At 53.0% G+C, this 27,068-nt stretch overlaps 2 protein-coding genes across 5 annotated transcripts in view; both read right to left on the bottom strand.

Moving 5' to 3' along the window:
- On the bottom strand, positions 1-23,027 carry EFNA1 (ephrin A1). 3 transcript variants are annotated; one of them, XM_053277556.1, is made up of 7 exons: positions 21,964-23,027; positions 17,249-17,464; positions 16,781-16,933; positions 4,206-4,501; positions 2,840-2,905; positions 1,948-1,998; positions 1-1,225 (listed from the first exon to the last, which is right to left on the bottom strand). In XM_053277556.1, the coding sequence occupies exons 3-7, from the start codon at positions 16,927-16,929 to the stop codon at positions 1,110-1,112; spliced, it is 678 nt and encodes a 225-aa protein (XP_053133531.1). In that variant the 5' UTR covers positions 16,930-16,933; positions 17,249-17,464; positions 21,964-23,027; the 3' UTR covers positions 1-1,109. The 3 variants fall into 3 exon arrangements, with proteins under 3 accessions (XP_053133531.1, XP_053133534.1, XP_053133532.1); XM_053277559.1 differs by lacking the exons at positions 17,249-17,464; positions 21,964-23,027 and adding an exon at positions 14,504-14,746 and having other exon boundaries at positions 16,781-16,919; XM_053277557.1 differs by lacking the exons at positions 16,781-16,933; positions 17,249-17,464; positions 21,964-23,027 and adding an exon at positions 10,123-10,333 and having other exon boundaries at positions 2-1,225.
- Positions 23,028-23,673: 646 nt separating this feature from the next.
- The window catches only part of EFNA3 (ephrin A3), a 38,209-nt gene continuing 34,814 nt past the window's right edge, over positions 23,674-27,068 (bottom strand). The window contains exons 3-5 of one of the 2 annotated variants that reach the window (XM_053277525.1): positions 26,872-26,937; positions 25,322-25,399; positions 23,674-24,994 (exon numbers count right to left, since the gene is read on the bottom strand). In XM_053277525.1, coding sequence (XP_053133500.1) covers positions 24,873-24,994; positions 25,322-25,399; positions 26,872-26,937 — 266 coding nt within the window. In that variant the 3' untranslated portion in view covers positions 23,674-24,872. The remainder of the gene's footprint in view (positions 24,995-25,321; positions 25,400-26,871; positions 26,938-27,068) is intronic. The other variant, XM_053277526.1, reaches the window with a different exon arrangement.

The following is a 27,068-nucleotide window of genomic DNA, read 5'->3' as shown; positions in this document are numbered from 1 at the left end:
ACACAGCAACACACAAAGTTCATCTTGAGTTGTTTTATTTGGTATAAAATTCCAATCGTAGAAAGCTTTACAGAGAGGTCTCCATCTCCCATCCGGTTTCCTGGCACCCCCAATCAAACAGCCTCACCCCCCATCCATTCAGCCTCTGTCCCCATGACATAAAATCACTGCCAACTCAACAGATCCCCCCAAAGTTTCACACTCCTGTGAGGCACGGCAGGACAGGATAGCAAGTGGTATACTCAGCCCCAAGATAGAAGGCCGGCCTAGAATGAGCAGAAGATAAAGGTTTTGGGACAAACTCTACTATTTGCTGTAGAACCCCCATGGGTAAGGGCAGTCTATCTTTGGACAGAGATGATGGGGCACAGAGGAGGCTACTGCCTCCATTATCCTGCTTATGAACTTCCTGGAGGTATTTGGCCAGTCTCTGTTGGAACCAGGACGCTGGGCCAGGTAGGTCCTCCTCGTCTGATCCAACGGGCCGCTTCTTATGTCCTTTTGAGTTTGAACCCAGCCGGATTCCAGTTCCGGGTAAAAGGCAGAGCTCCCCTGCCCCTTAGCTGGTGTGTGTGTGGGGGGGAGTCACAAGAGGGTGCATCAGAGGGAGCCCCCCGCAAATCCAGGGCCCGCCCGTTTTCTTATAAATTAACAACACTGGACAGAGTCCGAAGCAGCCAGAAGTTCCGGTAATGCAGCGCAGCCAGCCAGCGCCATCGGAATCCAACAGTTCCCTCCACGTGGTAGTCCCAGGGCCCACACAAGGAGCCCTCCGAGCATGTCTGCCTGCAGGAGGCTCAGTCCCGTGACCCTTGAAGAGGGGCCCATCCAGGAAGCCTTGGGGTGCAGAATACCCCCAGTGCCCCATTCCATCCACCGCCAGTTACCTGTCCATCAGGGCCACTGGGTCTCAAAGTGCTCAAGGTCTCTGCTCCGCCGCGGGAGTCACCGTCCGCCTCCTCCGACTTCTTGGCGTTCAGCCTCCCCGATGCCTGACTGGTCCGCAGCGTCTCACGGAGGAGCGGCAACCACCCAACGGCTCACGCCCACCCAGGGCCCAACAAGCTTCAGCTCAGTCCTTGCGGTTCCGCTGGGGAAACTGAGTCGCGTCAGACTCCCCGCGCTGCAAGCAACGGGAGCAGGAGGCTGAGAAAAGTAAAAGGGCTGCACGGCCGAGGCGCTGAGTTTTGGCCCACGCTCCGCAGCATCGGGGCGTCAGGGTCGTCTGGGGGGGAAAGGGAGAGACAATAAGCGAGGGGGCTGATTGCCAGGATGTGTGGGGTGGTGGTGGTCGTGTGACAGGCAGAAATGGAGAGTCAAAACCAATCTCAAAACCCACTGAAAGGTTTCCCCAACCATCCAAAGCCGAATCCAAAGCTCTCTCGGTCGCATCGGACCCGCATTGGAAGTGCCGAATCGGAGCCCAGTCCGATTCGGGTTTAACATGACCAAGAGGCTGGACTGGTGATTCAACATAAGCAATGGCAGCGTCAGGCACCCCTTTGCAATGGAAGGCTGAATGTTTGGCATTCTTGGTTTCTGTCCTGGGGTGTGTATTGTGTTTGCAAACACCTTTCTTAAGAGCTTTAAAAATTAACTTTTCACTCACCCCACCCCCAGTTCTCATCGGATCTGTTTAATATAATAATATGCAAGCGATGGATATTATTTTGTATGAGGTGCATCTGAACCGCTCCAAAGTGTCTGAAGCAGTTACCGAAGTGCTTTTTAACATTAGTGGCTGAAACAGGATGGAACTGGGAAGTTAAAAATTGCCGTTTAACTTGTATCGGATCCAAATTTTGAGTGGTCCGACTCCCTGAATCAAAAGGGTAAGCTGGCCATTCAGAGAGTACAACCTCACTGTAGGTTTCCTCCCATCCTAATCACAGCCCTCCCTCCAGGCTGCCCCCAAAGCTCTTCCCTATAGCCACCACAGGGACCTACCTGCCGGGAGACTCCCCTTCTGGGTCGGGGCACGGCCGGGAGGCGTCCGAGCTAGAAGTGAACGGAGACACACGGTGAAGGCCGGCTTCTCAAAACTCCCAATGTGCTCTGATCTAGAGTTCAAATCTCACTGTGTGGGCCTCATTTTATCAGCCACAGACCCCATCTGCCAATGCTGGAGTAGGACAACTGGCCTGCCTTACAGGGCTGTTGTAAGGAGGGCTGAGGGATTCTATGTGGAGCATTTTGGAGTATGACATCAAGGCCAAACGCTGGGGGTGTGTGAATAACTGCTACTGAGACCCCTTTCCCACAAATCCAAGCATCCTACAGAGGCACAAGTCCAACATTCTGTCCCAGGCAAATACAAGTTGCTAGTCCTTAGTGTGTCTTGGGCAAGGCACAGCCCAAATTTTAGCTTTCAGGGGGGTCTGAAGTACACTTGGGTCCTAACTAGAGGAGACGTGTCAATTTCACCAGGAAAATAGCATCAAGCTGGGGTGATCAAACTTGGGTGTCTATTGGGTGTGTCCCCAGAAATTGTTGGAAATTAACCCCCATCATCTCCTGCCACAATGGCCTGGCTGGGGACGAGGGGAGTTGTAGTCCTAGGCACCTACAGTTTGGGGGGGTGAAAATAGGAAGGCCTCTATTTCCATGTGAGTGGAAATAGAGGCCTTCCTAGCTCTCTCTCATGATCCTTGGGAAACGATGGACTTAAATCCCTGCTCAGGTCCACTCATTCAGGCAGCCATGGGCTCTCCCAACAAGCAAGCCGACCTTTCCACGCCCACCCACAGATGCCCCCCTGCAGGTGATCCTTAGGGATCACTGCTTTCCCCCTGATCATCAGACCAGGCGAGTGGGTAGGATCAGAGGCTAGGATACTCACTATTTTTTCCGGCTACCAACACCCTCAGCTTGAGGCAAAGGTCTCCATGGTGATGGATTGGCTTGGCTAGCAGAGGGAGAAAAAAAACACCAAGGAATCCAGTTAGAACAAGAGAGGGACGGCTATTCTTAGGGAGAGAAGAATCAGGCAAACATACATACAGATATGTGAAACTGTCCTCAACTATGCACTTTGACCAGCAGTGCTTCTCCAGGGGTCTTTTCCAGGCCTATCGCCTGAGATCCTTTAACTGGAAAGGCCAGGAATTGAACCTGGAACCTTCTGCATCCAAAGCGGGCCCTCTGCTGCTGAGTTACGGCCCTTCCTTTAAGTTAGGCGCTGTTTGGGGGGTATGTGTGTCTCTAACTTCCATCCACCTGAGGATGGGAAATCTAAAAAGAGAGGAGGGATATTTCGACTGCCTCTGTTTTACGCAACATGGGATTCACCGGTGGAACTTACTGCCACATGATGCAGCGGCGGCCTTGTGCTTCAACTTGGAAAACAGGAGGATTCTTTTTAACTGTGGCTGTTAGCCAGGACACCTCTGTGAAGCCTCCATGGGCCAAGGCAGTATAAAGTCAAAGGCCTGATGCAAAAGAGAAAACCCAGAGGATCAACCACTGGCTCACAAGCCTGTTTATGGGGCTTCCAGAGGCATCCAGTGGGCCACCAGCCAAAGCTGAAGGACTAATCCAGCCAAGTTCATCCTATGTCTTTACAGGGGAGGGGGACAGACATACATCTGGAACTCAGGCGCAGAGCGCCTCTGAGCATACACTCAGCCCCAGAGTTTACGTCCAGTATCAAAACTCAGCTCACAATCCTTCTACTGAAAAATCCACTCCTCGTTCCCCTGCCCAAAAAACGTTCTCTTGTCAGCAGCCTAACTTGGGGGAAAGGAAGGAAGATTCCTTTTTGCTCCCCTTCAAGAACGGAGAGTCAGAAATGTTGCCTTGTCTACTGCAGACCCCCTGAGATTCACCGGATTCATTGGGATCTGCTCCCTTCGGCTTGCTTTCCCACCCTTTCCATGCCTGCGTGGGTGTGGAAATGTTAAATCCACATCTAAATTTCCAGGCATGGAACAAGGGAGTGGTGGTTAATCTGCATTAATTAACGCTCTGGTTTGCAGGTGGAATTTGCATTTCTCTCGGCTTTTTGTTCTCAAGACTCCCTCTCTCACCCACAGGTACAGCCTCAGCATCTTCTCAGCCAGGGTCCGGGTTCAAGTCCCACCTCCGCCAGCCAGACTCTGAGCCTCGTCACCCCGCGCGTGATAAAGAGGGGGCCAAACCCTGACAAGAACCACAGACCAGCAGAACATGTCAAAAGCCCTCACGGGAGCCACTCGGGGGGCACTTACAGATATAATAGTACTCGTGTCCTTCCCGGAATTCCTTGCCCAGCGTGAAGGACGTGAAGCGCTGGAATTTCTCCGAGAAACGCTCGGGGCCGTGGAGGGCATCTGGCCGGTTGCACACCCAGCGGATCTGGTTCTTGGAGCTCGGCTTGCAGACTTCGTACTCCTCCTGCTCCACCAGGTACAGCGTGTAGCGCTCCATGGAGTGTGCGGGGACGTTGCTGTCTTCGTAGTGGGGACAGATGATGTCCAGGTAGTCGTTCAGGTGCACCTCCACCCCGTAATCTTCCTGCTGAAGCCTGCACACCAAGAACAAGAGTCGGGCATTTCACATCTCGGGGGCGCAAGGATCGTGGCTGCCGTACCGAGTCAAGCCTACGTAGCTCGGTGGTGGAGCATCTGCTTTGTATGCTGACGGTCCTGACTCCCTGGCAGCATCTCCGGGTAGGGCTGGGAAAGGCTCCTGCCTGAGACCTTGGAGAAGCTGGAGCCGGCCAGTGTCTGATTCTCCTCAGTTTCTCCTCTAGCAAAAGGAGACCTATTGTTGTGGTAGCAAACATGACTGGTCCCCTTAGCTAAGCAGGGTCCACCCTGGTTTACATTTGAATGGGAGACTAGAAGTGTGAGCACTGCAAGAGATTCCCCTCAGGGGATGGAGCCGCTCTGGGAAGAGCAGAAGGTTCCCAGTTCCCTCCCTGGCAGCATCTCCAAGATGGGGCTGAGAGAGATTCCTGCCTGCAACCTTGGAGAAGCTGCTGCCAGTCTGAGCAGACAATAATGAGCTAGATGGACCAAGGGTTGGACTCAGTATATGGCAGTTTCCTATGTTCCCACCCACGTGGCCACCCATCCAAAGGCAAACCAAGGCAGCCCCTGCTTGGCAAAGGGGGCCACCCACGCCCACTACCACAAGACCAGCTCTCCAACCCCTGGGGTTTGCAGGACGTGGGGAGGGAGAGCCGTAGCCACCCAGAGGCTTTCGGCTGGTGGACATTCCCAGCGGGAGGCCGGGGTGCCGATTAAAGATTGACTAAGCCAGCTGGGGGAAAGGCAGCCCCGCCCTGGGCCAGGGAATTGTGGGAAGCTTTTGGGAAGCCAGCCGCCGCCGAGCACCCGCCAAACCGGTCTGGCCAGCCAAAGAGGGTGGCAGATCTCTGGCAACCCAGGGAGCAGAGACACCAGCGGCCTAGGTGGGGGCCTGCCAGGCTGCCTCCCCGCCCCGGAGCGCCACGCCACCCAGGGTCCTCTTGACCCTGCCATAGCGCAGCTGGGGGATTCTTCCGTGCCTGGCAGGACAGCAAGAAAGCGATACCATCTGTCCAAGCCTAACAGTTGCAGACCGACTCCCACCTTCCTCCCCAACTCATACTGGTGGCGCAGGACGCACAGCCAAGGCGAGGAATATTGTGCAGCGTTCACTGAACGCCCGGGGACTCGGAACCTTGAAGAAGTAGGTTTCAAAGTCTTGTTTCCGTATGGAATTTAGTGCCCCATCCCCGGCTAGCCATCCTGTCTGGTTCAAGGTTCTAGTCCTCATTAACCCAGCCTGACACCACTCTCTTCATTGCTAAAGCTGCTCCCCAATTATACACACTCTTAGCCGATTAATCAAGTGAGTCAATCAAATGAAGTAAATCTGCACACATCTGCAAATGTGGAACAATTGTTCCGAAGAATCCCCCAGGGCTATGCCTCTTAGATGAGGAATCCTCTCGGTGAGAAGGGTGTGGGAATGCCTCTTTCATGTGCTATCAGGAGAGGCATTCTCTCTTGGGCAAGTAAAAGAACAAAAAGAATGAAGCATGAATTACTGAACATGATTACTGTCTTTCAGCAGATTCAAACTTCGGAGAAGAAAGAGACCTGACATAATGTTTGTATTGATACTGCTTAGGGGGAGTCTACAGACAAAAGGCAGTATATAAATAAGAAAGAAAAGAAAAGAAAAGAAAAGAAAGTCCATAATCTAAGGTGGCACCAGTTTTTATACTGTTTTTTTAAATTGGTTTTATCAATCCATCTGTGTACTACTGTGATTTCAAGGACAACAAAGAAGAAGCATCCTTTGTTTCCATCCGCACGCATGTTAAAAACGACCTAACTTTGGAAAACAGACGCGCTGCCCAATGTACCAAGGGAAGCCCTTTCCGCAGCCTGAAAAGGCTCCTAATTAATTAAGCTAACCCATTAAGCCAATTAAACACGGCAGCCCCGACAGGCCCACTGCACAGGCCCCCCCGTGGAGTTCCTGCAAAATCCGGGCCCTTTCGCCGCAACTTCTGGAAGGCAGGCAAGCTAGAGGCGAAGGACAGACGCCTGCACAGCTGCGATGGGCACTTTGGCCAGAGACGGCCACATCTGGCTGCGGGTCCTTCTGCCGGAACATCTGCTGAGCACAGCAAGAGCAACCCCCCGCCCCCCATCTCACACACACACACACCCTCCTTCCTATCCTGAATCCCGGCCCGGCTCAGCCCAAACTGCCTTCCTCCTCCGTCTCCTTGGGGCAGGTCCTGTGCGGCCTCATCTCCATGGCCTGGGTGGAAAAACACACCACACGCCACCTCTTAACAACATGTTTGTCCAAAGAGAAAGAGAGAGAAAGACTTCCTGCCCCCTCGTGCCCTGGCGCCTTCCCCTGGCCGCTGGCCATCCCCCCCACCAGGAAGGAAGAGGCCCACGGCCAGCAGGGAAACTGACCCTGGGAAAGGAAGAGGCTGGCTGGCGAACTGACTGCAGCTTCTCCTCCACTTTGGCCGGCTTCGGCCTCCTGCCAAGAGCCACTACGGGGGGGGGGGGCACACAGCTCCGAACCTTGCCCCACTGGCAGAGCGGAGAGACTCCATGCTGCTCCGCAGATTAGGCCCAGACAGAGTGGGAGGGCCCCAGCCATCTAGCACGGATGATGTGGAGTTTGCCTGTTGCACCCCTGCAGGTCCCCTGCGATCCTCGTGTCTCAAAAGCCCTTTCCAAATCCAGAGGGCTTCGCCATGGCCGTGCTGCCAGCCCCCAGCTCTCATCTGCGCTGTGGCCCGTCCAGATTGAACTCCCTCCTGGGACTGTGTTTTATCCATTTCCATCCTGGCCCTCAAAGTATAGATTATTGCAGGTAAGAATAATTAGGGAGGAAGTTCTCCTGAGCACATGCAGAGTGCATTTCATGCAGCTGCAAATAATCCACACACACACACCCGGGTATCAATGATACAAACATAACAAGAACCCCAGAAGAGGTTTTTCCCCCGTCCAGTATCATGTTTCCAGCAGTGGACAGCCACACGCTTCTGCAACACACACGAGCACAGCCAGAAGGCAAGAATCACCCTCCCTAATTGCCTGTCCCCAGCACTTGGCATTCAGAGGTAGGCTGTTCCTCCACATGGAGGCTCCATTAGGGAAGAGAGCTGGAACTGTGGTAGCAAACATGACTTGTCCCCTGGTTGCATATGAATGGGCGACTTGATGTGTGTGAGCTCTGTAAGATGTTCCCCTTAAGGGGATGGAGCCGCTCTGGGAAGAGCATCTAGGTTCCAGGTTCCCACCCTGGCAGCATCTCCAAGATAGGGCTGAGAGAGATTCCTGCCTGCAACCCTGGAGAAGCCGCTGCCAGCCTGTGTAGACAATACTGAGCTAGATGGACCAAGGGTCTGACTCAGTATATGGCAGCTTCCTAGGTTCCTATTCTTAAATATCACAGCTTGTAATGCAAGAAAACTCTGCTGAGTCAGATTGCAGGTCTGTCAAGTCCAGCACCCAGTTTTCCACAGTGACCCACCAGCAACACCATCTTTCTTCCCTTCTTGCGAGGTACCACTCCCAAACGCAACTGATATTCAGAGGGAGACTGCTACTGGATCTGGAAGCTCAACTTTATTACTGGTAAGTCTCAGGGTCGCTTCTCCTTCCCCCAGGAACTGAGCACCAATTGTGCCATGAACCAAAATCAGAGCCACCAAGTCAAGGGAGGTGGGCTCAGCCCACCTGTGGCAAGCTGGCCAGAGTGCAGGGCCCCCGGGGGCTTCCACAACAGGACACAGCTGCCTGGGCTTCTTACACCACTGAATGAACAAAGGCACCGGCCTCCCCTCCCCATCCTGCCCCCCTTCTCCTCCGCCACACACCTTGCCTTTCAGCTTAAAAACAACCTCCTAATGAGATTAACCCTTGGATACCCCGGGATGGATTCCAACCCCAAGCTGGGCTGCCCTGTGAGGGTGAAGACGGCTACCTTTCTCCTCCCACCCTGCACCAGCCTGGACAACAGCCCAATGTTCAATAGGAGAGTCCTCCAGGAGGGCCGTCCCTCTTGGATTTTGACCTGCTTCGACACAGTTTCCCCCAAAAAAGGATCTTCACAAGATTAAAAAAAATGAGGTGTGTGCTACCACTAGGAATATGGATGTACTGCTTTTCAACAAAAGTTCTCCAAACAGTTCACACAGCAAAATAATAAATAGGAATGCAAGCAAGCGGTGGTTGGTGTGTTTCTTTGCAGGGGAATATTTCTCCGTCCCTCCATCTCTCTCACTGCAGTTCAGCAGCCAAAGGGACCCTAAACCCTAACATGGGAATCTGACTCAACATCCCATGATGCAGTCACCTTGTGGAAGGCAAGTAGCTCCAGGCCTGATCAGTTCCTGGATGGATGACCTCCAGAGAACCCCCGGCGGAAACATGGCGAGAGATCAATTTAATAAATCAATCAGTGCCCGCCATGGATCACAACACCCTTCCTTCTTTCCTTCCAGGCCACAAACAGAAACACGGCGTCTCCCATAGATGTCACTGCAGCATAGATCTGTAAGCTCCTTGGGGCAGAGACCCTGTCAGTAGCACTCCTGCCTCTGCTTCTCAGTACAGCACCAGGGCATTACTTTAACACACAACAGGCCCACTCCAACAACACGTCACTGAAACCACAGCTCTGCAAGCTCCTTGGGAAAGAGCCCGTCAACTGCATTTCTCCCTCTGCTTCTCAGGGCAGCACGGGGGCGTTACGTAACACAGTCCACTCCACTCCGAGGGCAGAGCTGTGCCCCCTTCTCACGCCAAGGCACATGCCCACCTGGCAGGCAAGTGGACGGTGGGAGGGGCAGGAAGAGCAAGAGCCTCATTTCTGGCACCACGAAATTTCCCAGGGAGGCAGACTGGCCTGATTCATACCCCTGTCACGTTGCCCAGGTGTGGGCTGGGAGCCAAGCCAAGGCCTCCTCTGGTGGGGATGTTTACAAATTCCAGGATCTAGTGGGCCTCCCGCCAAGGGCCCCCCCCTTTCTCCAAAACAAACCTTTGCATGCCCAGGTAGGCCAGGCAAGACCCCCCCAAAGGCTCAGAGCTGGTGAGGAGAGGTGGCCCCGTGCGGAAGGAGCAGGGCCAGGAGAAGGCAGCCCGGAGGACTGGCTGGGAAGAGTGGACAAGCAGAAGGCTGGAGACAGAGCTCTGCCAAGTGTGGAGTGAAAGGGCCCAGCTGGCCCAAGCCCCACGAGGGAAAGTGAGAGAAACAACTTCTTCCAAGTGTTTTGTGGGGAGAGGAAAGACATTCGGGCGGCCGTGGGCTGTTAGGCTTGGTGGTGGTGGTGGTGGGGGGGGGGATTCAGTAAAATGAATCCCACTCCGTGCCCCCCCCACACACACCAGCCCCTGCTTTGCCTCTCTGCAGGCGCGAGCGCGCACCCACGCTGGTTGGGGGCCAGCAGCCAGCTCTCTCCATGCGCCCCCGTTCTGGGGTGGGGGACCTCCACCCCGACTTGGAAGGGGAGGGGGCTCCCTGGGTGCCCCACAACTGGCCGCCGTGCCTCTCTGCAAAGGACAATCCGCCCACTGTCTCGCTGGGAAGCGGGCAGAGCCAGCCCGGCTGCCTCGCCAGCCTCTCCAAGCGCGACGGGCTCCCCCTTGGCGGCGCCCAGCTAGGCGCACTCACTTGGGGTTGGTGCTGTTCCAGAAGACGGTGTGGCGCTCGCCGGAGGCCCCCCGCAGCCCGCACCAGAGGCCCAGCAAGGCAGCCCACGACACGACCGCCAGCAACTGCTCCATGTCACCCCAGACCGGCAGCTCTCCTCCTGGACGGCGCGCACGGCTCTCGCTCTCGCTCTCCTCCTCCGGCACGCTCCGCCCTGCCTGCGCGCTCTCTCTCTCTCACACCCGCTCGCTCTCTTCTTGGCCAGCCGGCCCAGCCGCCCCTTATCTACTGGGCGGGGAGGAGGCGGCGGCTGCTCCCGCCCCGGGCTGGGCCGGGCCAGTTGGGGCAAGGCGAGAGAGGCGGGCGCAACGCAGCAACACAGCCGAGGGAGACTTTTACGCACACAGAAGAGGCAGACGGGCACACTCGGAGAGCCCCGCCAAGGCCAGCCGTCCTCGCCCGTGTGGCAGGCGAGCAGCCGAGGTCGCCCCCCCCCTTCTAGCAGTGGCCTGCGGGTTGGGAAGAGGGAGAGGAGGGGGCCTCCCCATTTCGGAGGCGGCCTCTTTGCCTGGAGAGCTGAATGGCTTTGCTTGAGATCAACAACGAACAAATATTTATATACCGCTTTGCAACAAAAGTTTCCAAAGCAGTTTACAAAGAGAAATAATCAGTCATACGAAAACAAACAAGATGGGTCCCTGTCCCGAAAGGGCTCACAGTCGAAAAACTGAATCTAAAGAACATGTGCTTCATTATGAGCCCCACCACCCACTGAGGTCATCTGGAAAGGGCCATCTCCAGTTGCCGCCAGCTTGGCCAGTGGCCACACGGGAACAGGCCTTCTCGGTTGCTGCCTTGAGATTGTAAAATGCGCTCCCTACTGACATACGATCCTCCCCATCTCTGGCCATTTTAAACAAGCATTTGAAAACCCACCTCTTCACCCAAGCTTTCTCAGCTTTTAAATGTTTAGGTTTTAATGTTTTGACTTTTTAGATTTTTAAAATTGCTTTTTTTTTTTAGTTTTAGGTATGTTTTAACTTCTTGTAGGTTATTGCTAACCACCCAGAGAGGAAAGTTTGGGGCGGTGTACAAATTTAACAAATAAATAAATGAAGTGAAATAAAAAGAAACCGTAAGATAGACACCAGCCACAGTCACTGTGAGACGGCAAATGAAGGGAAGAGGGGGAAAGAATATTGGGGAGGGGGGAGTCTTTAGGAGTAGCCTCAGTAAGAGCTGATAACGCCAGCAAATGCATGCGCACTCATGCCTGCGCACACACACCCCATTTGCAGAGGGAGGCGGATTCAGCAACACCACTCCAACCCACAGACACAGCCGCAATGCTCAAGGCCGACCTATCCCAGGACAACGAAACCCTCGCCACAACCCGGGAGCAAAAAGGACAAGCGAGCAAACGCATGTCTGTGCATACATGCATGCATGCACGCCACCCCACAGTAGCTCCTGGGCGCATGAAGGAACACAGGACTGCTGCAAGAGCAGGGCTGGCGAGCAACCCCACACAGCTCACTCCTTGCGCATGGAGAGACTCACATCCGGGGGTCACCGACACTCACGCGCAGGCAGAGAGCGACACCACAAGCCCGGCAGGCAAGCACAGGCATGCACTGAAGCATCACACATCCTCACATGTGCAGCAGCTCTTGCACAAGGGCCTGAAGCAACAAGATTCAGAATCACACAAGAAAAACACAAAAGCCTTGTTCACGCAGAGCAGTGGGGAACCCGGCCAGACACTTGCATAGGGACATAGGAAGCGGCCATATACTGAGTCAGACCCTTGGTCTATCTAGCTCAATATTGTCTTCACAGGCTGGCAGTGGCTTCTCCAAGGTTGCAGGCAGGAATCTCTCTCAGCCCTGTCTTGGAGATGCTGCCAGGGAGGGAACTGGGAACCTTCTGCTCTTCCCAGAGCGGCTCCATCCCCTAAGGGGGGAATCTCTTACAGTGCTCACACTTCTAGTCTCCCCTTCATATGCAGCCAGAGCAGACCCTGCTTAGCTAAGGGGACAAGTCACGCTGGCTACCACCAGACCAGCTCTCCTGGACTACAGAAATGGTCCAGCGGGCCAGAGCCTGTGTGGATCCTCTGGGTCTCCCCCCCACCCCCCACCACAAATGCCCACAAAACTGGGGGCTGTTTAACATTAGGACATTGTGTGTGTTTTTTAATCAGTGGCTCGAAGGCTACGCCTATCAGTGATGGAGAAATGAGCAAGCTATGAAGGCCACGAGTGAGAAAGGCGGGGCCTTGCCTCTCCAGATTTCGGGTTCCAGCTCTTCTCCCAGCCCCTCCCCTTTCCTTTCCTTTTCATCTGCTTTCCCATAATCCCAGAATAAATAAGAGACCCGCGAATGTCGCAAGATGAAACCTTGGTCCTAACTTGATCTAATCAGGAGCGATTTCTCTCACTGGGGAGGAGGCGGCCGAGGGCTTCTCTCTCCTCTCGTCCAGCGGGCCTGCCAACGCCACCACACCCTGTTGCTTCCGAATGCCACTGCGGGCAAAGCAGGCGGCCACTTTTCTCCCCCTTCTGTGGGCAGTGGGCTCATCTGCAAAATAAATTAAAAACACCAAACCAGAATAAAATATTACTGGGGTGTGGGGTGTGTGTGTCTCAATATCATGGCATACGAGCCGGCTGCTTCCCCCAGAGCAGTGGCGAAGTCTCCTGAGCAGTATCTTCAAACTCAGGTTACAGCCCAATACCCAGATAAGGGAGGTTTTCCCCCCCTGAAGTTTGAAAATCACAGCCTGGGCTGGAGTGATGATTGCATTGAGAACGCTGCCTTTTGCTCACTTCTAAATGGTTTGACGTTGTGGCCAGGGATGACTCCAAGGGATGCTAAGGAGTCATGGACACTTCCAGCCCCCCAAATATTCCCCGCTCCCCCATCCAGACTGGAAGTGGACGGCAACGTGTCAGACAATACAGTCGCCAGATATGCTGCTAGTCCTATTGAGAGAATTCGTTATTTTTAAAGAAGCTTCATTCACTCCCTCCTCGGCCTACCTATCTCTTCTCTACCTATCTCTTCCAGAGATAGACAGCTCTGGGATCCAAGGGGAAGAGTCCGCGGATCCCTGATGTCAATCCAGGAGAGAGGTTTCCCCTCCACACTAGAGGTCCCTCTTCCTGAATGGGTCTGAGCTAGCATGTCTAAACTGAATCTGGTTTGAACTGGTTCTCTACCTACGGAGAAAAAGGGTTGGTGGCTCAATCCCCTCCATAGCAAAAAAAGAAAAAAGAAAAGTCAGAAACAGTTGAGCTAAGATGGGGATCTGCGTTTCGTCACACCAACGGGATGGAAGAGAAAACTCGCTTGGAAACCAATCTGGAAGGTTTGGCCCATTCTCCGAATAAGCTTGGAAAGGTAGTAAACAAACTGTCAAGTTAGTCAAGTTAGAAGAATACTCAAGATTAAATGGACCGGCAGAACCAAATATGGAGCAGCACGCCAAAAAGCAAACACACACAAACAAATACTGCAGACAATCAAAGGACGTAAACTGGCCTATTGTGGACAAATCCTCAGAGAAGTCAAATGATCAAATACCACAACTCACGCTAGAAGGGAAGCTAGCAGGGGGAAGATCAAGAGGAAGGAGCAAAAAGGGGATGATGGGTGGCCTGAAAGAACGGCTTGACATTTCTCACAGAAGATATTACCCATGATTCTACGCCGCCAACCTCCCAATCGGAGAAGGCACATGAAGAGAGAGAGAGAGTTAGTATAAACTAAAGTTTTTCCACCTGCAGCCAAGGCGACAAGGGAAGGTGAAACCTGGCAGGCTGCTGCAACGAAAGTGCCAACGATCGAGATCTCTGCCCTAGAGTGCCCCCTAGTGACACCTTGTGGAAACTTTGGCCCACATTCGTAACTTTGGCCCACATCTGGGACGGCCGGGGTGGGGGGCGGTGTCCCAAGCATGTGGTGGAGTTTTCCCATCTGCTGAAACTGGCTAGGTCACACCTTCCTGGTCACCATGTATTCACAAACACGAATTGTCACCGTCGTCACACGCAGACATTAAACGGTAGAAAGAAAGAGAAGCATTTGCTTGCCCCAGAAGCAAAACGAGGCGATGGGAACCTGAGTGGTAGGAAGCTGCCTTTTCCTGAGTCAGGCCCTTGGCCCAACCTGCTCAGTATGGTCCGCACGGACTGGCAGCAGCTCGCCAAGGTTTCGGCCCGGAGTCCTTCCCAGCCCTACCTGGAGAGGCTGCCAGGGGCCTTCTGTGGGCAAGGCGGAGGCTCTGCCACTGAGCTCCAGTGGGGACTGTACCACATCAGGTTGCAACTGTCACATGGCTGAACACTCCCCTCGTAGGAAACGCGGGGCATCAGGGGGAGAGAGAGGGCTAGCTTCTTACTTCCAAGGAAGGCCTGTTGTGTTTCCTGTGGAGAGGAGCATTAAGACAGTGTCTGAAGCGGTACGGTCAAGGCAATTATCTCAGGGCTCTACCACCTCATCCTGCTGCGTGCTCAGATTGGGCCGATAAAAGCTGGTGGTGGGAGGGTTCCCCAGAGAGCGCCAACATGGCCGTCCGTCAAGCTCTCCTTAGGAGTGTGGCGGCGCGGCGGTCCTGAAGACCGATCCATTCTCGTTTAAACAGCTGCCGGAGAGAGAGGGAGAGAAAGCGATAACTCTTGACGTGACTGCCAAACAACTTTCCTCTTGTTTATCGCATAATGATGCATTGATTGTGGGTAATGTTGCATGCCCGACATGGCGCGGGCAGGGAGCGAGCAAGAGAGCTGGCGGCAATGCTGACAAGCCCGACACCCGGCCCCAGTAAGCCGATTCCCCCTCGGCGGCAAGGCAGAGAGCACTTACCTCCGCAATGGCCACATCCCCCCACCCCGGCCCGGAAAATCCAGGGCTGCCACGCTTGGGGAGGGAGAAGCCGTCCCTAACAGTGGCAGCCGCGTTGCACACAGAAGGCCCCAGGTTCAAACCTTGACTCTGGCAGAAGCAGTGATGGCCAAGAGAGCTTAAAGCTCTTGCCCGTCAGATTAGTCTGCCCCCCCCATGTTGGCCTTCCAGCTGCTGCTTAGCTACAGCCCCCCACCCCACCCCACCCCACCCCGGTCCCCAGCCACAGCAGCCAACAGGGATGATGGAGGACGGAAGGTGTGCAGCCCTGGGTTAGATGTAAGAAGGTTGCCTTCTGCAGAGTCAGGCCCTTGGTCCGCCCAACTCAGTGTGGTCTACACGGGCTGGTAGCATCTCCCGCGGTTCAGGCAAGGGTCTTTTCTTAGCCCTGCCCGGGGCCTTCTGCAAAACTCACTGAGCTATGGCCCTGACCCAAATCTGAGCAACGTAGGAAGCTGCCTTCTATAGAAACAGACCTTTGGTCCAGCTAGCTCAGGCTGGTCTCTAGAGCCTTCTCCTCGCAGAGGCCAAGGAGAACAGGAGAGTGCCGTATTCCTCCTCCTCCTCCTCCTCCCGCCTGACTCAACACACTAGGCATCACTGCCTCTTCCAGAATGTGAACAGAACCCCTGTGAATAAGAACCCTGCCCTGTTCCCAAGTAACGGACCCTCGCTGCTTTCAGAATGTGTCAACAAAAAGACAAGCGAGAGTCTGATAACGTGGCAACCTTTCACAGGCACCTCCACCCACTAGGCCAGATTCTCCCCCCTCCCTTCTGAAGCAAGCTTTTGCCCTCTGTCCCTCGTGTCTCTAAACATACCAGTGTGCCCACCCAATGGAGCTCAAAGTCTGCCCTCCCTGAGCTGTGGAAAGAACCCCGGTCTCCCTGCGTGCCATCAGATCTTCGCTCCCGGACCTTCTATAAAACCAGGTGATAACAGACTTTATGGCCAGGCTTTCAAGGCTTTCTCCACGTTCGGCATGGAGGAGGACTGAAAATAAATAAATAAGCCAGAGGGGCGTGTGTGTGTGTGTGTGTGTGTGTGTGTGCATGGAAGCCGAGGAGGAACCTTTGCTTCAGCTCATTTCCCAGAAAGTCAGAAAGGATGGATTCCCCCCCACTTTGGGTGCAGGAATCAGAAGACGGTGAGCCAGGGAATTTCAACCGTGGGCAGTCATATTGCTTAAGCCTGACATCACTCTCTCCGGAGAAATTAAGAATTCCCCTAGACGGGCTTTCCCATTGATCCTCATTAGGTTCAAGGTTCTATGAAATTCAAGGCTCTATGGAAAGCTATGGAATTCCTTGCCATGGGATGTGGTGAGGGCCACCAGCTTGGACGGCTTTAAAAGGGCTTAGACAGATTCATGGTGGACAGGGCTATCAGTGGCTACTAGTCTGGTGGCTGTGGGCCACCTCCAGCCTCAGAGGCACGATGCCTCTCAATCCCAGTTGCAGGGGAGCCACAGCAGGAGAGAGGGCAGGGCCCCTTCACCTCTTGCCGGTGGGCTATGGTGGGCCACTGTGTGTAACAGGATGCTGGACTAGAAGGGCTTCCTTGGGCCTGATCCAACAGGGCTGCTCTTAGCTTCTTCTGTTCTCTAGCCCTCAAGCCCAAAGCCTGACGTCATTTTGTCCAGAAAAACTAAGCACCCCCTTACCCTGGCTTCCCATCTCATCATCATGTTAAAGGTTCTAGTCCTCTGTGCCAAAGCGTGACATAATTCTACCCTCGGCCTGACCTCTTCCTTTATTGCTACTAGCACTCTCACCTGATTGAAGAAATCTTATCTGGTTGAACCAACGTGTTTTGAACCAAGGACCCGGTATTACGTTTGCTTTGGACTGAAACAATAGCTTTGTGGGGGGAAGAAAAGCATCTCTTCTTTGTTTTTAGGTGGCACGTTGTTCGGTGGTGCATTACTCTGAGGAGACCAGGAGAACAAACATATGGGTCATAGAACAAATCAATCCCGAATTCTCACTCGAGGCACAAATGACCAGAGCCACCTAATGGCGTGGTGGTAAATGACTTGCCTAGCAAGCATGAGGTTGCCAGTTCGAATCCCCGCTGGTACCTCTATCAGGCAGCAGCGATATAGGAAGATGCTGAAAGGCATCATCTCATACTGCGCGGGAGGAGGCAATGGTCAACCCCTCCTGCATTCTACCAAAGGCAACCACAGGGCTCTGGGGGTGCCAGGAGTCGACGCCAACTCGACGGCACACTTTACATTTACCTTTACAAATGACCAGCCTCAAACTATCATGCTTCAGACACATTATACGAAGACCCAGCTCCCTTGAGAAGTCCATAATGCTGGGGAAAGTGGAAGAGAAGAAGAGGACGACCAACAGCAAGGTGGATGGACTCGATGACGACAGCAACCAAGGCACCACTGAGAGAGGCCGAGTTGAAGACAGAGCATCCTGGAGAGAATCTACCCATGTGGTCGCTAAGATTCGACATGGAGTGGATGGTACTTAATCAGTCAATCATTCATTAGTACGAAATTTTATAAATCCCTTTTAAACAAAACATTTGCATTATAAACAATTAAAAGAACGAGAAAATAGTTCGCTATCCCAAAAGGAGTTCATAACGGAAACGCAACGCACACCTATGTCACAGCAGATCTTGGCTTAGAAGAGGCATCCTGTCTTGCACAGAAGAAGGGGATGCCTCTTCCAGCAACTGCAGTACTTAGAAGTATCTCTATTAAAAACAAGTAATAGTGATGGGTCCTGCCTGCCAAGAGGGAACGGTGGGATTGAAAATATGGTTGAAAGCAAATCAAAATACCTGTGTTTCTGCTACTAATACATTCTGCATTTTACAGACGGGCCTGTAAGTGATCCTGGAAATCCATTAGTGCGTGCAACGAATTTCACAGACATTTCTCTCAGCAATCCTGACAACAGCCTTGTAAAGCAGGCCAGTCGAACGATAGCCGTTCTGCAGAGGGAAGGCTGAGGCCGCAGGTTCGCCGCTTTGGGAGGAGAGTTCATCTTGCGGTAGTGAGCATGAATTGTCCCCTTAGCTAAGCAGAGGCCTCCTTGGTTTGCATTTGGATAGGTGACTACCTGAGTCCTGTCTGCTATAAGATATCCCCCTTCGGGGATGGGGCCATAGTTTAGTGCTAGAGCATCTGCCTTGCACGCACAAGTTCCCAGGTTCAATCCCTGGCAGCATCTTCAGATAGGGCTAGGAAAGACCCCTCGAGTCTGACATCCTGGAGAGCTGCTGCCAGTCAGAGTAGACCATACTGAGTTAGACGGACCAAGGGCCTGACTCAGTAGGAGGCCGCTTCCTTTGTTCCTAAGTTACCTAGCAAGCTCGAGGCCAAGATGATTTTTGAACTCGAGATTTCCCAGGCTGTGTTCTCAGGGCAGGCCTCAAGGTCGGGACAGAGCTGATGTCATGGGTACGGGCTGCTGGGACAAGGAACTGGCTTGGCACAGGCACCAGGGGAGAAGTGACAGCACTGCGTACGTGGAGTCAACAGCCAGGCCAGAGTAGAAATGTGTATGTGAGCTCAGCTCCTGGCGGGGGGGTTGTGAGGAGAAGCGATCTCGTGAGTAAGGGCAGGGCCTGCTTGAGGTGGCTGGCACAGGGGTTGCCAAGAGTGCAGAGGCCGGGCAGAGGCCACAGCACCCGGTGAGGGCATCAGGGGGACGCCTGGATCACTGCCAAGCCTGGGCGACTGTTTTGACTAGTGCCCGGATTGTGGATCATTAACAGGGCGCCTCTAGGGACGTGCAGTGTGCTCCTTCCTCCTCCTGGGGGGAACCTACCCCCTCAGGCAAAGGGGAGACAGGGGCGTAAACTTCAGGGAGTGGGTGCGACGGGGCTCAAGCCCCCTCCGGATTTCCTGGGGGGGGAATCCTCCCCCCCCGGCTGCCAAGTAGCATCAGCAAGCTTGCATGCTCAAGTAACAAGGAGGTCAGCTAGTGGTGCTCTCAGCAAGCAAGTGAGCGAGCCCATCCCCTCAGGGGAAGATCTCCCCGTGCTCCCCTGCAGTCTCCCATTCAAATGCAAACCAGGGTGGACCCTGCTTAGCAAAGGGGACCATTCATGCTGGCGACCACAAGACCTCTCCCCCCATGTGCCCCATGCCCCACTCCCGGTAAATTGAGACATCTACACCCCTGAGGCAAGAGAATATTCTCTTGCTGATCAAGGAGATTCATTCAACGGGTGGTGGCAACAAGGGGGTTGCATGGGGGTGGAGGGGCGAAAGCCCACTCCACCCCACAGCATTGCCTCTAACCTGACCTCTCTCTCGGACACATGAATTTCCTATTCCCCAACCCAACACACAATCACGTCCGACACCCGATGATTGTAAGTCCTTTGGGGCAGGGACTCTGTCATCTTTTCCTCTTTTTTCTTGGCCAAACAAGCCAAGCAACTGCACCACAGAAGGGATTGTTTCGGCTTGGGCAAGGACTGGTGCTTGGCGCATGGCCGCACCCACAAGCGGAGATGCCGGGAAGGCACCTGGCACGGGCTTTGCCCCATGAGGCCAGGGAACCCCCCCACCTCCTGCAAGGTGGGGGAGGCAGGAGAAGGTCCAGGAGCCACCCCCGCCCCGCAATCCCTGCATCTGCCTTTCCCTCCCCCCAGTTGTCAGGCCAGGGAAGAAGGGACGCAACCCCTCACTTCCGCCTGGCTGCGTTCACAAGACCTGCCTGGCCAGTTTCCAAGCCCTTCTCTGCTGGGGCAAGTCCCAGCCTGTAGCTTGGCATGGCGGCAGCCGCCTCTAGACACCCAAGAGTGTCCCGGGAGAAGCGGAGAATGTAGGGGGGGGCGGGTTAGGGTGTGGCCCTTGTGGCTAGGAGTGTGAGCGGGAATGACCCAAGGTTTCTCTCGCCTCTTCCATGAACTTACTAGCTAGCCCTGGGCAAGTGTGAAATATTGGACACACACACCTACCTCTGCCACCATCTCTCCGAGTACGAACACTGGCAGCTGCCGTCTGAGTCAGGCCCTTGGTCCCTCTAGCTCAGTCTTGTCTACACTGACCGGCAGTGGCTCGCCAGGTTTCAGGCAGGGGGTCTCTCCCAGCCCTGCCCGGAGATGCCGCCAGGAACCGAACCTGGGACCTAGCGCTTCCCCACGGAGCTACGGCCTCATCTCCTAAGGGGGATACAGTCACCCCTCGCCAACCGCAGAAACCTCACCGTTGGCAAATTCACGGTTGGCGAGCCATTGCAATCAATGGCAATCAAGGGGTTAGGGGAACCGCCGTCGCGAAAAGACCACAAAATATGCATCTGCTGGCAACTGCAACTTAGGCACCAACAAGGACGGGGGGGGGGGCACTCCTGAACCCCCCCCGCCCCCTGAGCAAAGGTCACACCATGATGCAAAGCAAGAGAGTCATTCAGGCGACGGGTTTCCAAGCCCCAGACTGCTGCCTGGACAATCAACCGAGACCATGGCCCAGCGGGGTGGCTCGGGTGTGATGCGCCCTCGTCTCGCACTCGGGTCACAGAGTGGCCCAGTAAGCCACCCTCAGGCCGGGTTCATGAGGGGCAATTCCCGGCACACCGGTGACTCGAGGGCACTCCCCACGCACGCCAGGTTTCGGTCGGAGCCCAGACACCCCAAACGCAGCCCCCTTCTGGAAGCCACACAGCTAAAGGTCCAGCCAACACCTCCAACAACTTCCAACATGGCAGGAAGGCAAACACAGAAATGAAATACTTGGTCTCGGGGGCTGGGAAACATGGAATCCTTATTATTATTTATTAAACTTCTATACTGCCCAAACTTTCGTCTCTGGGCGGTTAACATAGAACAATTAAAACACATATAAAAAGGTTATGCTCTCCCCACAACCGCTGAGTACCACATACCCTCTGCCTGGCGGGGTCAGATTTATCAAACAAAACAGGAAGCTGCCGTATGCAGAGTCAGACCCTTGGCCCGTCTAGGTAAGTGCCGACAACACTGACTGGCAGCAGCCAGACAGCTCCATCTAGCTGAGGTCTGTTGGCACTGACTGGCAGCGGGCCTCCAGGCAGGGGTCTTTCCCAGCCATACCGGGAGAGACTTAGCCTTTCCCGAAGGTCTGGAAGCAACAGGGAGTGAGCAAGACGAGAATCCCCTATTTGTTCAGGTCTCAAAGCAAGCCTGGGCAGGCAAGATTAAACAAACAGACATTAAATCTGGGCAAGATGAATGCAGTTCCAGTAAGTGATCCCGATGTTCTAGACAGGACAGCCATTTAACAAAACATGTAATTTCTGGCCCTAAGTTGGTGGAATTTTCCCCCTGTGCTGTAGTCCTGATGAAAGGGGGAAATATTCCCTTCCCATGTCCAAATTCCAAGTGACTAACTAAAAAAGCAAACATGCAGAACCGTATGGTCCTAAATTTTCACCCTTTTCGAGAAAGCTACGGCTTTAGATCATCTTAATATTGACTGCTTCTCCACATGGGGCTGCCCTTGAAGACAATGGAGTCTTGGGAGCACCATGAGCGCCTAAGGGAAAGGTCACTGCAGATCGAGGCCTTATTATATTTGTGGATGGTGTGACGCCTCCCCATCCTGATCAGTGGGGCTTGATGATTCTGATCCTGATTCTGTGGCTTGACAGGCACAGAATGTTCACCAACGTCTCCAGCAGCCAAGAGAACACAGCTGACGGCATGTCTGCAGACCGGTAGCTGTGAGGGAAGGGGAAGCTGTTGGTTTGGCTTGGGTCTGAAATTTCCTGCAGGCCACAGTAACAGAAATTGCTTGTAAAGCAGACCGAGGATGGGTAAGAGATTACAGGGGGAGGAAAGTTAAAGAAAGGAAGCCCATAAAAAGTGTGGCTGAAGAAAAGGTTCAGAATATAATGCTAATTTATATAATATAAGTTAGTGGACCAATTTAATAATCCTTATTAGTAATTCTACTCTTAATAACTTTGTTCTTATTAATAATTCTGCACTAATTCTTACCTTTAAAGGCCTTTGTAGCCTAGGACCTGTGTATCTCCGAGGTTGCTTCTCCCGGTATGAACTCCGCTGTTTATGGTCTGCAGGCTGGATTCTGCCCTGTATGGCTAGGCCACAATCTGGCCAAGGAGCAACACCTTTTCTGCATCTGTTCTGATGGTCAGGAACAACTTTTAACCATGATTTGGAACAGCTCTACTTTCTGGGTTTTTACCCAAGTTAATAAAAAATTCATTTTTAGAAGCTGTTTTGGGAGCTTGCAGAAATTCTTGATTGAGGATGGGCCCAACTTTTGAGAGTTCAGCCCAACGGGGTCCGTATTCAAAACCAATTCAGGTTCTCGGGTCGGCACCCAAAGGCCAGAAACAGGATTTGGGGGTGAATGGTTAAACTCACGGGCACTCTTCCTCCTTTTGGCTGCTGAGCAACTATTACTACTACGATGCAGCTGTCCCAGACTGCATTCTGGGGAGAAAAAGTAGAGGCTGCCTGCTAGAACGAGTGCCCTTGGGCTTTGCCCATATATCACCCTACAACATTGGGGGCCATTACGGGCCACGCTTAATTTTTATTAGAATTGGCTTCCTTTTATTGTGAGTTATTTTATATTGCTTTTGGGGGGCTGGCATCCAATTAAAAATATCCTAGCCAGTTCCTCATATGAGTTTGGCTATTAATCTATGGCTTAAAATTGGTGGGTCCTCATTTCTCAAAGTGGCAGCGGTTCCTTTAACTACGGAGAAAGAAAATTCTGCTATATTTGTGGGCACGGGCTGTGATGTCTGCAAAGATTCCATCCATAAATTACCAGAAACAGGATTCCTGAAGCAAAAAACCTTCTCTCTGCATTTTTAAGATGGTAACATGGATGTGTCCTAGCAGGTATCATTTTAGAACTAAGGAGATAAAAGTTGTGTGGCCGGACTTCTGTCTAAGATGGAGTTCACAATAGTCTCTGCAGTTTTTACATTACAAATGAGGTTCATTACAAAGAACCCTGCCGCCTGGTTGATTTCTTTAACCCCTTTTAAAGCGACGAAAAAACATATTAATTTCATTGAATTAAATTAGGAATCGGAAGAGAGGGAGGCATTTTTACATCTGAAGTTCTCAGTTGGTCCCTCTGATGCTTGAACGGTGCTTCCTTTATTTACCTGAAGACAGGACGACTTTGAAATTAAGACAAAACCCCTTTAAAAATAGATGTTAAGTACAGGTTATAGCTATATTTACCCCAAAGTCTCTGAATGTAAGAGGAACCTGATTTCTAACATCAAAGAACTTGGAAAAAAACTAGTCTTGGATTCAGGTCAATACAGTATAAATTTTAAATTTTCCTATTGTTGGCTTATGGTTTTTAGTCTATTACAGTGTATTGGAAGCTATTCTGGGGCCATGGCAAAAAGCAGGATATAAAGCTGAATCAGTTAATACAACATTTTAAAACATTCTAAGCAAGGGTACAAGCTAATACACACTGAGTCGGACATAAGCGCCACTACATTTAATGGAGCACCGTCCTGAGGAAGCGTCCATCAGATTGCACTGTAAGTTGAATGCAGGCTGCAACTCCAATAAAAAAAGAAGTGAAATAATAAATAAATTGCAGTTTCTCCCCCCGCCCATTCGCCAGTCTCATCACTCTTCCCCACTCCAAATAAGTGGAGCCTCAGAGCAGAAACTGCACAAATTCACAGCAGGGCGAGAAGGAGGGACGGCTTGGTTTTTTTCTCCACCTTTTATTTAATTTTTTTCTTTTAATAGACTAAGAGCAAGTATATGAAAATCACCAGCCAAAGCTCTTGGGAAAAAAACAAAACAAAACAAAACAAAAAAGAGAGAGAGAGAAAGAGAAAGGAACACACAAACCCCACCCGCAACAAAAAACAAAAAGTTCCTCTGCTTGTTTTGTTGAAGTGGGTTGTCCTTTTTCTTTTTTCTTTGCCCCAGAAAGGAAAAAAAAAAAGTGTCCGTGCGTCTTGCATAGGTCTGGTCTTCACAGAAGACAAAGGGAGGAATCGCCCCAAAGAAAGAAAAACTCTGGCTTAGACAGGCAGGCCGGTCCCTGCCCCGCGCCCACCCACTTACAAGAACAGTTTTATATAATCTATAGACACGGATAATAAAGCCTCTGTCTGTACAGAACACATAGAGATATGTACAGGGCTAGGGGGGCGCGGGCCCCAGCTCAAAGAGTCCCCAAGGAAGCGGTGCTGCCCTCTGCATCTCTGGCATGGGCACTCCTGGGCCAACGGGCCCCTGCCCATAACTCGCCATCTTAAAAACACAGCCAGGCGGTGGTGTCACCGGCGGAGTTCTCGAAGGTGATCCGGTGATCTGGATGTTTGCTGGCAGCTAGCTGTGCCCGGGGCAATGGGGTCGGTCGACGGGCTGCCTATTGCTGGCGAAAGTGGCGGTCCTTAAAATCGCTGCTGGGCTCAGAGGCCCGGATGATTATTTTTTTTAAAAAATGCCCCCTTTAAGGGCGTCAAACCGTCACGCCCCCCCTCCAAGTCCACGGGGGGTTAGAACTGCAGTCTGCCCCTCGAATCGTGGAGGCAGCACGGAAGGCCTTGTCTAAATCCGTTCCCCGCCCCCTCCCCTCCGGGCAAGTGGCAGATGGGACAGGCAAAAGAGAGAGAAGACAGACAGACAAACAGTGGTGGGGACGTTTCCCTTCGCTGGGGGAGGGAGAGAAGGAGGGGGCGGCCGAGCCAGAAGCGCCAGTCGTCCAGTTCCTCCACCGCGGCTTCTCCCACACCCACCCACCTGGAGGTGCCTCGCTCGGGACTTCGGTTTTAAATATACGCATTTTGTCCTTTCCACACCGCCACGCCCAGGAAGTCAGAGAAAAAGGGGGCTTGGACCGGGGGGGGGGGCGGCTCGGTGCCCTCCGACGGCTACCCGCACGGCTAGGAGGCCAACAGCGTCATGAGGAAGAGGGCGGCGGCCACGGCCAGGGGCAAGTGTTCTCGTTTTGGACTCGTCCCGCTGATGCTCTTCTCCAGTTTGGGCATTTCGGGGTTAAAATTATCTGCAAGTGGGGTCAAGAGAGAAAGCGGGGGGGGGAGAAAAGGACAGAGGAAAGATCAGACTCGGAGGTTGTGCTGGGGGCACCCTCTCCCCACAACTAGCGCCTCCTGCAGGGACGCCATCTTTTCCTTGGGCAACTCCAAAATGGAGGGTGGCAAAGGATTCTGGGAACTGGGCGGGGAACCCCTCCTGTGGCTGAATGCTTCACCCTGGCCACAGTTAGGCTATCCAGAGTTCTGCAGAAGCTCTCAGGCCAAGGGGAGGGAGGGAGGCTGAGCTGTGGGGAGCGCCCCCCGCCCCAGCAGGGGGCGCTGTGGGTCTCACTCACCCAAGTCCTCGATCTTCACCTCTGGCCCTATAGTGAACTGCGGGAGGGTCGGAAGCGCCTTCTCCCCAGAGTGCGACGCTGCAGGCAGGAGAGGGGGAGAGGGTTACGCCCGGAAGGAGAGGGCAGGGACCAAGTTCCACCCCACCTCTCCACAGCCCCGTCTCCAACCCTCCATCCCAATTTTCACTGCCCCCCATGCCCTATGCCCAACCCAGACACCCCTATTGGGAAAAGAAATCGGGGAGCAGGGGGGGACAGAAATGGTGATGCAATGCCAGAAAGAAACAAGGACACACGTACGTGTGTGTGTGTGCTTGTGTGTGTGAAAATAAAGAGACATCCACACTATAAGCAAAGAGCAGGCACACACTTGCATGTTCCACTAATGAGAGGACAATGCGGTGTGCACTGAGTGTGCATATGTGCCCAAGGTGAGCCTGGCAGGGTGTGGAAAAGAAGTGGGCCCCCTAAACAGAAAATGCTCAGCGACCATTATCGCCAAATGGAGCCTCCATGAACGGGGGCAGCCTACCCCTGAAAATCAGCTGCTGGGGATGCTTGGCTTGGTAGGGCAGAGACCACTGGCTGAGATGGGCCTGATCCAGCATGGCTCTGAGATCCCTAGCTCTTCTACCTAGCTGTATCCCTAACGTCAAGTTGCATGATACGCAAGGGCTCGTCTTTTTTAATTGATCGGAGACATGTTTAGTCCCTTTAATTCTACGGAAGAAAAGCAAGATGTAAATTTCTTCCCCTTTATTTATTTATTTATTTATTATTAAAACTTTTATACCGCCCTTCCAAAAGGCTCAGGGCAGTTTACATTAAAATCTTTGAAATCACTGCACCCATGAGGACTAGCAGCTTGCTCTGAGGGGGGGAAACGCTCTGTAAAGAGAAACTTTCTCAACAGACTGAAATCTTGGTGCAGGATTCAAGATCACAGCACTACAACAACAACAAATATTTGTATACTGTTTTTCAATAAATGTTTCCAAAGCGGTTTACATAGAGAAATAACAAACAAATAAATAAGATGGATCCCTGTCCCCAAACAGCTCATAATCTAAAAGGACGCACGACAGACACCAGCCACAGCCACTGGAGGGATACTGTGCTGGGGATGGATAGGGCCAGTTACTCTCCCCCCCTGCTAAATAAAGAGAATCACCACGTTAAAAAGGTGCCTCTTTGCCCAGAAAGCAGGAAACATACACACAGCACAGAGTTATAGTGCCTGCTTCAATGCCACATAAACAAGAGGCAAGGGAGAAGAGGGTGGCGAGAGCTTAATTGGCAAGCTGGCTGTTGCCAGTGCTAGCAAGCTTCTGAGTCCCACAGGGCTGTTTGTCAGACATTCAAAACAAGAGCGAGTGAGAGTGAGAGAGAGAGAGAGAGAGAGAGATTGAGAGAGAGAGAGAACAGTTTAGGCATGGTGCGTGCGTGCAAGGAATGTGTGCATAGCTTTGGGGGAAAGGTGAAGATGAGATTTCGGGGAGGGGGCAAGGAGTGGGGGTCGGAGTGCACAAGTGAAGGAGAAGGCTACTCACTGGAAGCACAGCAAACAAAGACCTTCATTCGGAGGCAGGCCCGGCGGTGGTTGTGTGTTGGAGTTGCTGAAAAGGAAACAAAGGGCTGAGTTTTGTAGCAGGAGCCCAATGGTGGCAGGCCAGATATTCAGACGGCCTCCAGCATTGCAGAAGGGAAGGACCGCAGCTCAGCAGCCGAACTCTCACATGGCACACAG

The sequence above is a fragment of the Hemicordylus capensis genome, chromosome 14 (genome assembly GCF_027244095.1).
Source record: "Hemicordylus capensis ecotype Gifberg chromosome 14, rHemCap1.1.pri, whole genome shotgun sequence".
Taxonomy (NCBI): Eukaryota; Metazoa; Chordata; class Lepidosauria; order Squamata; family Cordylidae; genus Hemicordylus; species Hemicordylus capensis.
Note: the sequence above shows the minus strand (reverse complement) of the source record. Positions and strands in the feature narration are given on the sequence as shown.